Here is a 16,556-nt window from a genome sequence, read left to right as displayed (position 1 = left end):
TCGAGCTGCATGTAAACAGCAGCACTGCCCCCTACCCGTACCATCTGGTATCTGTGTTGGCCAGATCAAGAAAAATTGAATGGGGCATATAAGTAGAAAAGATTATTCTTATATTGTTGTTTGCACGGTGTTTGCAGCCTGCAAACATCGTATTTGGATGAAGTCTGTGGACTCATTGTACTTAGTCCAATCCTATCAGTGTACTGCCAAAGAGAACAATATCAGTGATGGCAGTGCCTAAGGAAAGACAGGAATCTTCCTTTATGAGCTTCATAGTGAAGGGATACCTGGAATTACTAATTCACACAAATTTGGAGGATTTCACACCGTAAATGCAAGCGAACAACTTATTAATATTTAATGCAAATTTTAGTATTTTGAGTATTTTTAGAGCTTATAGAGCTTGCTGTGCATTATCACCGGGTGCCATGACATTTCACTGCATACTGTATATGTATGACCATATGTACAGTGTATGTATGTGACAAATAATCTCTTGAACTGGAACTTGAACCTGAAATGCCTGAATGTCTTTTTCTCATGTGACAAGCCAGTCAGTCAGATAGATACAGTTAACACCATGTTCCATATGTTGAAACAGATCAAACTGCAGAAAATACCATTTCAGCTTCAACCAAGTGCAAATCTACGCAAAAATAAAAAACTCTGGGTTTGCCTGTACAGTGAGCCTTTTTTTTGGGAGTTATGGAGGGTCACATTCGCTCTGGAATCACAACTGAAAGAAATGGGAAGGCCCTGATTTGAGTTCTCTCCCTGATGACATGCTTGCCAAGGATGCTCAGAATGTCTTGATGAAGGCCCCTGCATCAGACAACTCATTGTGACTCTTCTCTTTCTTTGGGCCGCTCCCGTTAGGGGTCGCCACAGTAGATAATCTGCCTCCAACACCTTCTGTTCCTTGATCCTCCTCCCTGACACCAACCGCCTGCATGTCCTCCCTCACCACATCCATAAAGCTTCTCTTTGGCTTCCTCTTTTCCTCTTGCCTGGCAGCCCCATCCTCAGCCTCTTTCTCCCAACATAACTCTCATCTCTCCTACGCATGTGTCCAAACCATCTCAATCTGGCCTCTCTCACTTTTCCACCAAACTGTCCAACCTGAGCTGTCCCTCAAATGTACTCATTCTTAATCCTGTCCATCCTTGTCACTCCCAATGAAAATCTCAACATCCTCAACTCCGCCACCTCCAGTTCAGCCACCTGCCTTTTTGTCAGTGCCACCGCCTTAAAACCGTACAACATAGCTGGTCTCACTACCGTCCTGTACACCTTCCCCTTCACTCTTGCTGGAACCCTTCTGTCACAGATCTCTCCGGACACTCTTCTCCACCCACTCCACCCTGCCTGTACTCTCTCCTTCACCTCTCTCCCGCACTCTCCGCTGCTTTGGATGGTCGACCCCAAGTACTTGAACTCATCTGCCTTCTCCACCTCCACTCCTTGCATTCTCAGCTTTTCACCACCCTCCCTCCCATTCAGGCACATGTATTCTGTCTTACTCCTGCTGACTTTCATTCCTCTTCTCTCTAACGCATGCCTCTGCTTCTCCAGGCTCTCCTCAACCTGCTCCCTACTCTCGCTACAGATCACAATGTCATCCGCGAACATCATAGTCCACAGACTCCTGCCTGATTTCATCTGTTAACCTGTCCATCACCATTGTAAACAAGAAAGGGCTCAGAGCTGATCCTTGATTCCCACCTCCACTTTGAATGCCTTCGTCACGCCTACTGCACACCTTACTACTGTCTGACTGCCCTCATACATATCCTGACCACTCTTACATACTTCTCTGTCAACCCCGACTTCCTCATTCAATACCACACCTCCTCTCTCGGCACCCTATCATAGGCTTTCTCTAAATCCACAAAGACGCAGTGCAACTCCCTCTGGCCTTCCCTCTACTTTTCCATCAGCATTCTTAAAGAAAGCATTGCATCTGTAGTACTCTTTCCTGGCATGAAACCATACTGCTGCTCGCTGATCCCCACCTCTCCTCTTAACCCAGCCTCCACTACCCTTTCCCACAGCTTCATACTGTGGCTGATCAAGTTTATTCCCCTGTAGTTACTACAGCTCTGTACGTCTCCCTTGTTCTTGAAGATGGGTACAAATACACTTCTTCTCCACTCCTCCGGCATCCTCTCCCTTTCCAGGATGGTGTTAAACAGTCTCGTTAGGAACACCACTGCCATCTCACCTAAACATTTCCATGCTTCCCCAGGTATGTCATCTGGGCCAACTGCCTTTCCACTCTTCATCTTCTTTAATGCTGTTCTCACCTCACCCTTGGTAATTTGCTACACTTCTTGATACACCATTCCCACATCATCCACTCTTCTCTCCCTCTCATTTTCTTCATTCATCAACTCCTCAAAGTACTCCTTCCAGCTTCTCAACACACTCTCAACTCGTAACCGTTCATTACCACCTATTGCCTGCCTTACTTCTTCTCTAAATTGCATGCAACACTCCTTTTTTAACTTCCACCATTTTATCTTTGGCTCTTCTTTCACTCTCTTCCTCTTCTTGGCCTCCAGAGTCATCCTACAGACCACCATCCGATGCTGCCTAGCAACACACTCCCCTACCACCACTTTGCAATCACTATTCTCTTTCAGATTGCACCTCCTGCATAAGATGTAGTCCACCTGTGTGCAGCTTCCTCCACTCTTGTATGTCACCCTGTGTTCCTCCCTCTTCTTTCAACACTTGAGACACCTCATTGTGACTAATGTTTGATATCATTTTCAGTGGCAAACAGTAGCAAATGGGAAAGTACAACATTTCTACTCAAGTGTGCAAGTGTTTTTTTTCTGTAGGTGAATACTCAGGCAGATCCTGATTACACTTATTTGCCTTTTCATATATTTATACACTTGGCATAAGTTAAAATATATATACATTTCCAAAAGAAAGCACAATTTTGATTCTTTAGGCAGTATGCAATTTTACTTTGTTTTGATTTTTGAAGTTTGTTGTGATTTATTTTGTTGCTTTGGTTTTTAGTTACATTTCTTGTTTTTCCATTGTAATTAAGCTGTCCACACAATCTTCACAACAGTTTATGGGCAGATAAGTAATACCTAATACATATGTAATACTTTTGGGGATAATGAGGGGCAAAAAAGTTTTGAACCCTTGGCCTACACAAAACGAAATTCTCCTTAATTTATAATCTTACCAATTTCAACAGCCGCATGTTCTTAGAGGATTATGTTTCCCAAAGGTGGAGCAGAGTTGTGGAGGTTTTTCAGCAGATGGAGCCTATAATCCTCTGACTCTCACAGCGCGTCCTGCACAAAACTGATGGAACTGGATGTGGCTTGATCTCACTGCTGTGCGCCCTCACATCTGGTCCTGGGATGGATCCGTCAGGAGCAGAAACCAGTTGGATGTGATTGATTCAGTTTGGGAAAGATTTGATGGAAATAATCGAGGGAGAGAGAGAGGCAGCGACAGCGAGATGAGGGAGAGAGAGAGGGAGAGAGAGAGAGGCGGTGCATCCTCCGGGACCATGTTGCACAAACTGCTGCTGCCAGTCGGTGAGTCTGAGGTCTGAGGTATCTGAAGTAATATCTGAGGTAATATCTGAGGTAGTATCTGAAGTATCAGAAGTATTACCTGAAGTATCTGAGGTATCTGAACTAATATCTGACGTAATATCTGAGGTAGTATCTGAATTACATATTCAATCTTTGTTTTACCTGATGATTGGCCAAACATTTTGCTTCTCTTATCCCTCTCCTCTCCTCCTCTCCTCCTCTTCTCTCCTCCCCTTCCCCTTCCCTCCTCTCCTCTCCTCTCCTCTCCTCTCCTCTCTACTCCTCTCCTCTCCTCTCGTCTCCTCTCCTCTCCTCTCCTCCCTACTCCTCTCCTCTCGTCTCCTCTCCTCTCCTCTCCTCTCCTCCCTACTCCTCTCCTCTCCTCTCCTCTCCTCTCCTCCCTACTCCTCTCCCCTCCTCTCCTCTCCTCTCCTCTCCTCTCCTCTCCTCTCCTCTCCTCTCCTCCTCTCCTCTCCTCTCCTCTCCTCTCCTCTCCTCTCCTCTCCTCTCCTCTCCTCTCCTCGCATCTCTTGTCTTCCATTCTTCTCTCCTCTCTTTTCACAGTGTTAGTTGCAAGCCTGATGCCTGAGTTGTCTGAAGCAACAACCAAAAAGAAAGCTCAAGGTAACCAGAGGGAACAAAATGACAATTCACACGAATAATCATAAATAAGAACAAACAAACAGTAAATATTTCCTGGTTGGACTCTAGTTGGGTTTGCCTTTCCTGGTTGCAAGGCGGTTAAATTGAGACATGTATTGCACTTTAAAGCCAATTACTCACCTGACTGGAACGACACCCGTCGCCCGGGCACCAACAGCGGTTCTCAAAACATTCTCGAAGTGACAAACCTCATCAGCAGGGAGGGGGAGCTGCAACTTGCATGTGTTTACCGAGGCTCTAAAATAGAACGCGTAGGAAAGCCCAAAAGGCAGCGGAGAGGTCCTTGGACCCCACCGTGGCAACTAGTCGTATGTCTCGAGAACACCCTCGGTTTCACACTGTGGCGGACAAAGGGGCGTGGTCAAGCACCGGCTGTGGACGATAGCACGGTTCCCTTTCCCGCGGCCACCAAGCTGCTCGGCAGGCGGGTTGTAAATGCAGTATTTTCACTATTTTTATTTTTTTCTTCTTTTGATTTGCTTCTGCGGGTAAACGTGCCGATCTCGCAGCTATTTTCAAGCCGCTCCCGGCCCCCAGAGTGACGCCTCCCGGAGATGGATAACACGGCAGACCTTGAGGCCGCAGAGCTGATCTGGTATTGTTGTTTCCCTTTTCCTAGTGAAGAACAACTCCGGGGTGACTCCCGCCGGCCAGTGTGGAGACTGGGTGAAGGAGCCGAGCGGAGGCTCTTTTACCTCCCCCAACTACCCCGAGAGATATCCGCCTGAGAGGGAGTGTGTCTACATCATAGAAGGTGACACGTCATCCCATCCCATCACGCACGCACACACACACACACACACACACACACACACACACACACACACACACACACACACACACACACACACACACACACACACACACACACACACACACACACAGTCACTCACCCTCGCCCTGCATCTCTCCCCAGCGTCTCCCCGTGAGTGCATCGACCTGTTCTTCGACGACAAGTACTCCATCGAGCCGTCCTGGGAGTGCAAGTTCGACCACATCGAGGTTCGCGACGGCCCCTTCGGCTTCTCGCCCATCATTGGCCGCTACTGCGGCCAGCAGAGCCCCTCCTATGTGCGCTCCAGTGGGCGGTACCTCTATATCAAGTTTGTGGCCGACGGTGAGCTGGAGGCCATCGGTTTTTCGGCCCGATACAACTTCACGAAAGGTGAGGAGTGCGGGAGAGGCAAGTAGAGGAGCACGCACAGCACGCCGCATCAATTGAATGGCTGTCTCTTAAAAAGCTACGTGTCGGCTAAAGAACGTTGTCAAACATGGAAGCTTGAAGGATTTTTTTAACAAAACAATCTCATGGATTGGCACTTTCATGCTAAATTTCGATGATTGCTGACAGGAACATCATGACTCCTGCATTTAAAAGTAGAATCTGATTCACCTGCATCACTACTGTTTGTCGATGGAAACTCATCCAGTTGGCCTTTAAATATAATGCATTAAAGGTGCCTAACAACGCAAACACTTTTGCGTTGTTGGGCAATTTGTTGTTGGGCAATTTGTTGTTGGGAAATTTGTGAAAAACGAAAACAAAAAAACAAAAGAGCTTGAACTTGAACAATGATGGATTTCAAGTCGCCGCAGAGTCCAGACGTTTATTCGCCAGACTGCAAGGATCAGGTTACATGTCATTGAGAATGAGCTGGCTTGGGGCCGGCCGCGCAGAATCACCAGCCTCAGCTCAGGACAGCGGCCTCAGCTCAGGAGAGGGGATTTTTTTTATTTGCCATAGGCACACACAAAAACACACACACACACACACACAACACACACACACACACACACACACACACACACACACACACACACACACACACACACACACACACACACACACACACACACACACACACACACGCATGCGCAAACACGTGCACACACACACACGCACACAAAGGCGAGTTAATGAAAGCTTGTCTTCAGGGGAATACAGCTTGTCAGTGTTGACCTGCGGTAGCAGCTTAAGGGAGACCCGGGCAGAGTTTATTCACAGCAGATTTTTATAGGCCACCTACTCTGAAGATGGGAACAGATTAATCTGCATCATCCCTCAATCCCTTCACCCATGTATGTTTGTGTGTGTGTGTATGTGTGTGTGTGTGTGTGTGTATGTATGTATGTATGTATGTTGGTTTGTATGTATGTATGTATGTATGTATGTGTGTGTTTGTATGTACAGTATGTATGTGTGTGTGTTTGTATTTATGTATGTATGTGTGTATGTGTGTATGTACAGTATGTGTGTGTGTGTGTTTGTATTTATGTATGTATGTGTGTATGTGTGTGTGTGTGTATGTACAGTATGTGTGTGTGTTTGTATTTATGTATGTATGTGTGTATGTACGTATATATATATACGGTATATTTCTGTATGAATGTGTGTATGTATGTATATACTGTATATTTGTGTATGTATGTGTGTATGCATGTGTGTATTGTGGACTCTCTTGCTGTGTGAGGCAGTGGTGGGTTGTGGATTCATTCACCAGATATGGTAGAATGCAACAAAAACTGATTTATTTATAACTGTGGGGGATAGGGAGTAAGGGCTAAATTAAAACGGAATTTCTTCACCACAAACAGAGTCTTGGTCCCGATCATCCCCTCACCTAGCTGTGCGCCTTTCGTTTGTCTCGGGATGTTCTCTCCTCCAATGGTTGATCTCCATAGTTCACTCACTTACACACTCACTCACTCACTCACTCACTCACTCACTTCGCTCACTCCTTGCCTGCAGCTTCTCACTCCCAGAGTGAGCCAACGTTCCATGTTAGTGCTTTGGTGATGATTCGAGAGCTGCTTCACCTCCAGGGCTGCGTCAGGTGCCGGTCGTGGTACTGATTACGGAGAACTACGCCCAACTTCAGCCTGTTCTTGAATGGGCACTGTCCGTGGTCCTGCTCCCGAGCCGCCGTGGAGAGTCTTGGCAACCCATGGGCCCCGCAGTGTACATGAACGTATATACAGTGTCGTGCGCATGTGTGTGTGTGTGTATCTATCTATCATCTATGTGTCTGTCTGTCTGTCTGTCTGCCTGTGTGCCTCTTGACAACCCTTCTTTGGTGTCTATTCACTGTCTTTCCTTCTCCTATTTGAGTGAATTTGGTCGGCCACTGAAAGATGAGATAAGAGAGGGCGGATAAGGTAGATGATATAGCATAAGACATTGGGGGGAAATTCAGAAAGTATTCGATTAAGACGTGTGAGAGAAAAATGCATATGATCAACTATTTGAGTGATGTTTTCACATGTTTTACATAGGACAATAGCTTTTCGTACATTACATGGGTTTTAAAACATTACCTCTGGGTTTTTAAGGAGCCTCCCAGAGTTTATGTAAAGAGACTGTTCTTTCTCAATAATGTCAATTGTAGTATTGAAGAACCAGATCACATTCCATCCTCATTCAACCTTGTATGGAGATAAGGATAACCCCAGGGGGCTTGAAAGAGCATTGTATGGCATAGTAGGATTGTACCTGTGAGCGGAGTTTGATTGTTAAATCACTGCTTGAGGGTAACACCCGGGGAGACAATTGAGGGGCACAGTCTTGTAAATGACATCCGACCAATGGCACACAACCTCTCTTTGGTATAAAAAAAACTCTCTTGGTCAGAAGTTGGGGTAGACTGGTCAGAACACTGCTTTGGAGCAGTACTGAACCTTTTTCTTTATTCTGCAGAATAAATATCTATCTATCTATCTATCTATCTAAATATTCTTAGTTTTTGTTTTCTTGTAGCGGGCAGATAAACCTAACCGATCTTGCAGAAGAAATTCCTCCACAGACGTTTGAGAACTGCAGTACGCATAACGTGTTGTTTTTATTTTAAAATGGAAGTTTTACAAAGGAAGTTTTTACATCAAATGTAATGAGTCCTTCATGCCTTACTGCCAAATGTTAATCTCCTGCCTAATTCTACTCATCACCAGTGAATTAATTCCCCAAACACACACACACACACACACACACACACACACACAAACACAGTGAGTATTATGTAACGCAGGAATACACACACACACACACACACACATATATATATATATATATATAGGAGAGTATTCACTGCAGTAAATCAGTATATATATATATAAATAAATAAAGTTTAACTTGCAAAGAGATAAATGAAAATCTGTCCAAAGAATTAAACGTATTTCATATGATACATAACAATATATAACAGACATGAAGAATGCTAAGTTAATGAGATGCCCAAATGTCCCGGGAGCAAGTAACATGTGGTCATTCATTTTATATTTAAAGGAATCATTTTGGTTATTTTCCTTGTATGGATCAAGTTTTGTATAAAGCTCAGAAAAGCTCTCTCCCATCTTGATCGGTTGAAAACCAAATTGAATCCTTCAACGAGAGCTGGAAATGTCACATAATGTCATCTAATCGGTTCAAGAAACTAAATCAAGTGGTGTAGGGTTTAGAGTTTAGGATGTTTACATCACTTTGCATTACGCTACGTCATTTACAAGCCTGAACATATGCGGCTCCTCCATCATCATATTGTCTATATTTTTGGATTATTGAAATGAAGGTTCAAATTTTTAATCTCAATAATGTCACAACCACAGAGAGAGGGATTCACATGCATGTTATTTTGAAAAACACTGGATGCTTTGATGATTTTGCGACAATCGCAATCACAACCGAATAGAGGAGATTGAATTAACCATCATGGCAGCATGAGGGAAGCGTAAACCTGGGGATCGTGAGGATCCTCGGGAGGTGGAGAGGTCAGAGCAGGCTGTGTCCAAGTGGAACCTGAGGAGACCGGTTGTTTTGCCTGTAAAGCCATCCCTTACACACCAACCAGCCTCATTTACTGTCATTTGGAATGACTTATTTTTTATTCCAGGCTGGATAGTTTCAGAAGAGTATTCACTGCAGTAAATCAGCCTTTATGAATCTTGTCTTTGCATATGGATGCACATCCATGCAAAGAAGCGAACACACATGCGCGTGCTCACGCACACGCGGTGGAGGGGCTGTGAATAATCTGTTCTGAGCCAAAGTAGAAAACGGAAAAAAAAACTAAAAAATAAACTTGAGCGGATTAACAAAGAGCCCAGGCTGCTTAAGATATAGTTTAACCTCAGCTGTTCAGCAGTTCGTGACTGACTCCGCTGCTTGGATCACAACGATTCTCCACCACCTTGGAAAGACTTTATTAAAGATATTTTCTCAGAATAATAATAACAAAAGAAAATGAGTAAAATTTAAGAGTAATAAAGTATCTGTTCAAATAGTTACTCGAGTATCAGTTACTTTCAGTCAAACCCGTGTTAATTCTTCTGAATAGGAATGATCGGGGTTCTTTATTTTTTGCACATAAGTATGAAGACGTGCCATTGGGGGAAGGATAAGATACCCAAATTTTATGAACTTCAACGGTCAGTGAAGTGAGAGACAGGCCTCATGGTCCGACGTGAAAGTTCCAACCTGACGGAGGGAAGTGAGGGAGAGTTCAAACTGACCAAAGTATATACGAAAATGTATAAAAAAAACAAAAAACCCTCTATGACGTGTAAAAGTACATGTGCTTTGAAAGATTACTTAAGTGACTTCCTAAGTAATCAATAACGCAACTGATTCCATGTTTCATTACCAATGGCTGTTCAAAGTACACAAAGGTCCTTAAAGATGTGGTGGATGATGTGATGTTTTATTCATCTCATCGGTCTAATCTGTCCTGGACTAAGCTAGTGTACTGGGATTAATAATCCACCTAGATAGTAGATTTATCAGCACAAAGGTTTAGGGCACAATCTCTCATTCCTCTTGGTCTCACATGTTATTCATTGACTTATTTATTTGATTTCCCTGAAGGGGCGTCAGGTTGAATGGAGGGTGTTGGGCGAGCTTGCAGACACAGAGCTTAATGCGAGCCATTGTGACCTTCATGAGTGTATGGGAGTGTGTGTGTGCGCCAGCGCGCGCCGTGCGCTTGTTTTTTTCATTTTCTCCTTCTTTCTTTCTCTTATTAATACAGCACAAGTGCTTTTCTTTATTTATTTTGCGGTATTACCGAAAGATTTTCTACTTTACCCCAAAATCCTGTGTCTGCAATTATGAACAAAAAAAAAAAAAGAAGAAAAAACAGACAGCGGGAGTTTTTAAAGACAGGTTTTAGAGAAAAAAATATGTTGTAATCACTCCAAAGCAGAGCTTTGTCATTTGGGACGACGTTTGGGATGTTCCAACCGGAATAGAAGTTCCGGATAAGCTCTACTAGCAGGGTAACCTAGAGATTTCGGAAGGGAAGCCCCTATTAGAATTCTCCCACATTCATTTTTCTATAGACTCGCTTAGAAAGTACATGGATTTAACTGTTTTGTGCTTTTCTTTTAGATCCTGAGTTCAGAGATGCGGGGGCGCTGGCACCGCTGCCACGTGAGTATGGCATATGTGGTATTTTTATTTCTGAACCTTTTTTTTTGGCCCATGACCACAACAGTAATTAGAAAGTGTGACAAATGTTATTTTTTCCCCCTTTTATTATTATTAGTTTGGAGCCAATTGTGTGCATTGCAATTGAATGAGGCGAAATAAGAATTTTTCTGACCGTACTTAGAAAACCAGCGTTTCTGGTCAAAGAGCAGATCTGCGGTATCGCATTATTTACTTTTCTTATATCATGGAGCGTGGGGGTAGCTCCAAATGGATTGTATTGAAATTATGTTATATTCCAATGTCATTCAATGTCATTTTCACGACTCCACGTGTATAATTGGTGACCCCAGAGAACATCTGCCCTCGTGTCCGGCTGCCCAGTTATGGGCAGTCATGCCTTCATCAAACACATAGTCTCGGTTGTGCAACAAACCTGGGTTCATTTTTAAACCTGATGCTGCCGTCCCTGTTAGCTTTTCGTACAAAGGTAATTTTTTTTTTCTTTCTCCACAGTCTGTGACTTTGAGTTGAGCGGTCCCGAGGGCTTCGTGGAGTCGCTCCAGATCGCCAGAGAAAGCCGAGCCCTTCAGACGGAGGCGGTGGACTGCCGCTGGTACATCCGGGCTCCGCCCAAAGCGAGGGTGCGCATGTGTGTGTGTCTTGGTTGACAGTAATCGGTAATCTCAGGTCACTTCACTAATCTTAAATGAATCTCCATCAATCGTCTCCACCATTTTGACAAGACGCCAAGTGACCTGGATGAGTCATGGATGGAGGCGTTTTTTGTATTTTTTGGAGAAAAAAAAAAAACCCGCACTTTTAGATGTCCAAAAGTAAGCGTAGTGTCCGCATTCATATGACATTTTTATACACTCGTGATACCATTATGCCCCCGATCCAACCTGTCCTACCTGGACCCCCACCTCCGCTCCGCCCTTCCTCCACTCCACACAGATCTACATGCGTTTTCTGGAGTACGAGATGCACAACTCCAACGAGTGCAAGCGCAACTTCGTGGCCATCTACGACGGCAGCAGTTCGGTGGAACACCTGAAGAACAAGTTCTGCTCCACGGTGGCCAACGACGTGATGCTGGTCTCCTCCGTGGGCGTGGTCCGACTGTGGGCGGACGAGGGGAGCAGGAAGAGCAGATTCAGAATCCTCTTCACCACCTTCCATGAACGTGAGACTTTTATCTATTTTTTATCTGCTTTATTCATTTTTTTACAGCGTATTAGTTCATTTCTGTCTCGAAGCTCTACACCCTGTTGATCAGGGGTTTCAAACTCAACTTACCCGGGGGCCGCCGGAGGTAGAGTCTGGGTGAGGCTGGGCCGCATCAAGTATTCCACAAAAAAAGTACAACCAATCCAATCTTCTCAATCTTTATTAATAACAGTTTAGAACATGAAGGGTTCTTCAGAACCCAGGCTTCTCTTACCTACTCCTTGCTGCCAGAGACCTGACAGCGCTGCCTCTGACACAGCTGAGCCACATTTGGCTTGAGGGAGGAAGCAGTTGAGACCCTCAGTATGGCTTGAAGATGCTCATCAGTAAGTTTGGACCTGTACCTTGACTCATTAAAGTTCATGGTGGAGAAGAGCTTTTCACACAGATATGTCCATGTTACTCCACCTGCCTTAATTCTTAACATCAAGTGCGTTGTCTCGTGTTTTATATCTTTTAATTTCTTGCACTTTGTGATTAAATTGTTTTTGGTAAATTTGTTTTCCTTTACAATCGCACAAATGTGTCCTTTTTCCTGCTCTTTATTTCTCTTGTAATAATAATCTATAACTTCTTCTTTATAATATTCAGGATCTAACCACCATTTGGCTTTTGTTCTTGTCGCCCATCTCATGCTATTTGCTATCCATGTTATTCATTTCCCTTTCTATTGCAACACTCTGCTGTCTCTATTAGGTCACCCATTACTCTTGTGGAGTTTGCCCACTTCCTAAGTCCTCTGTACCTTGCACCAGGTGACAGGATATATTTTCCTTCCACTTGGTTTCACTCCGGAATCACGTTTCAACCAAGTGACTAACGTTGCTAATTTGCATTGGCTAACTTCTCAACAAACACCACCGGAAGCTGTCACGAGCCTGAGCCATGGTGGTCCATAAGTGATAAAAAAAAAGTATAAAACGACTCGCGCAACGACTCGGCAACAAAGTGCGTGTGAGAAAAACGCGCGGGCCGCACTAGCGCTAAACTTTGATGTCAAGTAGGAGGCCTCAATTGGCCCACGGGCCGCGAGTTTGAGACCCATGCTGTTGATGAAGGCAAATGAAAATGTAATACAGGACATGGAATCCCAGAGGCCAAACATCACTCATATATGATATACTGTATATCATAAGTATAACTGAATGCAAAAATAAATAACAGTGAGTTAAAGCACTTTAATTAATAGTAAAACAATTTGGCAAAGGTTTTTGATCTTTTTTTTTCTGCTTTAATCAGCTGAGGAAACACATTGTAAAATTGTTTTTTTATTGTTTTCTCTCGTTAATATTTACTGGCTCTATTTTTCAGATGATCATTTTCTCGGTTCTATGTCCTCTCGCATCTAGAACCATTTATCTGTGTATTTTCCATTTTTCTCTCCAATAAACCTTTGCCATTTTCCTTGTCACTTGTGTGATAATGACAAGCTCGTGTCTGGAATGCCCGGCTTGTATCTGATACAGGGCCGGCTCATCGTTGTGCACAATTTGCGATGCCAGTAGACATCAACGCTTCAGCGCTTTTTCATTCCATACCATCCATTTCATTATTTGACTCACTATCATATTTATTTTGTATTTAACCCTTGACAAACTCGTACCTCTGACTTTTTTTTTGGTTTGTTTGCTTTGCAGCTCCGTGTGAGAGAGACACTTTCTTCTGCCACAGTAACATGTGCATCAACAGCACCCTGGTCTGCAACGGCATCCAGAACTGTGTCTACCCCTGGGACGAGAACCACTGCAAAGGTACACGGAGACCTCACACCCGGAAAAAATTTAAACAAATGCGCATCAATTGTTTGGCGTTCTAAGCACGGGATGGACGCTATCCATGCAGAATGTAAATTGAGTGTAATATTGGATATTGGAAGAATATTGTTGGATAGTACCAGCCAGGGCTGGCTGGAGTAATACTTTTTTTCCTATAGGTCTGCTTCTTTCTGCTATTGCTTGAATATCTAAATGCTCAACCTCCGCCAGCCATACTTGCCTTTGTCATTTAATAGCCATTGTAGAGCGTCCCATTAGTAATATCACAGAGTATGAACAATATATTTGTTCATTATTGGGTTTGTCCAAATATGTTAAACATGAATACTGCGAATACTAGAATTTGGAAAAGCACCTCAATTACAACTTACTGGCCCGGAGAGCCAGTGGAAAATGTAGTTTTTTGTGAACTAGACGCTGGACTGGAACATTAGTGACTGGACCAAGCGTTTGTCTGTCCTCCCCTAACCAGAGAAGAGGAAAGCCAGCATCCTGGACACGCTGGATCACACCAATCTGACCATCATCGGAGTAACCTGCGGCCTGGTCGTCATCCTCCTCATCATCTCCGTCATCATCCAGATCAAACAACCTCGCAAGAAATATATCATCCGCAGGTTTGGCATTTTGACATTCTCACAATCTTAAGTAGGTTTTAGTTGTTGAATTTGCCCGGAGAACGGGTTGCAATTTCGACTAACTGCATTGCACCCGTGAATGTGTTTCAGCTGTGTGAAATGGAATTTTCTCTCTTATACAGTGGCAAAATAATCACTACGAAAACTACACTAACAATTAAAATGTTCTCTAAATTGAAAAAAGATTAGCTTTGTATTTATTCAGGTAGAGTATCAAACAAGCACCCTATAAAAATAAGTCATTTTATTTCAATGTGTATTTCTTTAATATTGACCTAATTTCAAAAAATTCTTCACATAATAGTAATTTCTGATCCCTGGGGAAACGTGGTTCTCTGTAAAATACCGGAGAAAACAAAAACGATCCACCATCCATTCAAACTGACCTCACGTCATCCTTTCTCAGCTCATATCAGTTTTGTTTTAACGGATCGTTTCTGTGCACACCATCATGAATATTTGAATAATTCTGTATGTGTGTTTTTGTGTACTGTACTCTTCTTTATCCGTCCTCAGAGACGACTTTGACCCCGCCCTCCTCCATCCGGGCTTCGAGCCTCCGCACTACGAGCTCTGCACGCTGCGTCGCGCCCCGTCCGGCGATCTGACCGACCCCGCCGTGGCCGAGGACTTTGAAAAGTTCCACAAGCTGCGCCGCTCCTCCTCCAAGTGCATCCGGGACCACCACTGCGGCTCGCAGCACGGCAGCGTGCACGGCAGCGTGCACGGCAGCCGCAGCAACCTGAGCACGAGGGACGCCACCATCGCCGCCGATGGGGGCGGGTTCGCGGCGCCCCCTTCGCCCCTGATGCCTGCCCTGGCGGCCCAGCAGTCGCCGCACCTGTCGCACCACGCAACGCCCGCCGGCAGGAGGAGCATCCTGGTGATGAAGCACAGCTACTCCCAGGACGGGGCGGAGGGCTGCGAGGCCGACGAGGAGGACGGCCTGATGATGGACGGCGGTCCCACCACCAGCCATCACCGCGTCCACCACCCCCACCAGCTCCACCACGGCCTGTCGGGGATGGAGCAGAGTGTCCACCGTTCAATGTCTAATGACTTTTGATCGGGGGGTTACTACAGCAGCATGATGAGGATGAAAGGAAAACTTTCTCCCATCAACCCAAGTTACGTACATATCAGCTCAGGTTCAAAGAAAAAGGCACTAAATCGAGAGCACCAAGATTTATTTCATTGATTTTTATATAGTAACTTTTTTGAAGTTGTGTCTGGTCTGTGAGTTGCTTCACTTGCTTCTACACAATGGATTTAAATGCGCTAAAACCCAAACACCTTTCACATGCTGGCACATAATGTGAATAGACATAACGCAAGGGGTGAATACACTGTACTTATATATACGACTGCAAAACCGTGGAGACATGGTGCACTCAGTGTGGTGTTGAACACAGCGGATAGTTGCAAGATTAATTGTATCGTCACTTTTTATGAAACAAACAAAATCGAATTGGGGCCTACAGGGGTTGGATAAAATAATGGAAACGTGTAGAAATGTATCACTATCAAGGCCCCGATGAGGAGTAGGGTCTCCTTTTGCCTTCGGGGGCAGCTGAAGTGCTTTGAATGCTGTCATAAAAGTAAAGATATAGTGGGGATGGTAGCTCAGGCGGTAGAGCTGGTGGTCTAGTGATCCAAAGGTCGCTGGTTTGAGCCCAGGCTCCTCCTGCTAGCATGCTGTAGTGTCCTTGAGCAAGACACTTAACCCCTGATGGCTGCGTCCGTCAGCGTTTGAACAATTGTAAGTCGCTTTGGATAAAAGCGTCTGCTAAATGTAATGTAAATAGTGGAGTGCAAAAGCGGGATATTGCGCCATTCTTCACGGAGGACACGGCTCTGCTTCTTTGAGGGATGAAGGAGGTTGACATCTCCTTTGCAGTCCTCGCTCCAGGACTTCATACAGGTTTAATGATGTTCAGATCAGGTGATTGGAGAGGCCACAGTGTCGGCCTGCGGTTCCTGAAACAAATCTTGGATTTGTTTTAGAGCGCGGGAACATCATGGGAGAACAGTGTTTGTATCGTAGGACGCAGCTGGTTTTGTAAAATGGTGTTTATTGGCCGTTATATCGCCACGTATCGCAATTACTGGACCGAATGACTCCTGCGTGGTGTGTTTGTGTGCGTCGGCTGGGTCACCGGGGTGCTCATTCAGTTCTCGGGTCATTTTTCAGGTTGTACATTTGTGGCATTTAACCACAATCATGTTAACTGTCCATCTATCCCTGTCGGTGAGATATAACTTGCGACCA

The 16,556-nt window shown here is 44.6% G+C and overlaps 1 protein-coding gene across 1 annotated transcript; it reads left to right on the top strand.

Annotated features, from left to right (window-relative positions):
* Nucleotides 1–3,538: 3,538 nt before the first annotated feature.
* LOC307237724 (neuropilin and tolloid-like protein 1) lies at nucleotides 3,539–15,353 on the top strand (the record flags this gene model as incomplete). Its single annotated transcript, XM_080010487.1, has 10 exons — nucleotides 3,539–3,566; nucleotides 4,131–4,190; nucleotides 4,849–4,983; nucleotides 5,146–5,394; nucleotides 10,606–10,647; nucleotides 11,161–11,288; nucleotides 11,602–11,830; nucleotides 13,512–13,625; nucleotides 14,122–14,266; nucleotides 14,804–15,353. 10 exons carry the CDS (start codon nucleotides 3,539–3,541, stop codon nucleotides 15,351–15,353), a joined length of 1,680 nt encoding a protein of 559 aa, XP_079866613.1.
* Nucleotides 15,354–16,556: the final 1,203 nt, after the last annotated feature.

This window comes from Zeus faber (assembly GCF_960531495.2).
Source record: "Zeus faber genome assembly, chromosome: 12".
In the NCBI taxonomy this organism is placed as follows: Eukaryota; Metazoa; Chordata; class Actinopteri; order Zeiformes; family Zeidae; genus Zeus; species Zeus faber.
The sequence above is the reverse complement of the archived record's forward strand: the minus strand, read 5'-3'. Positions and strand labels throughout refer to the sequence as shown.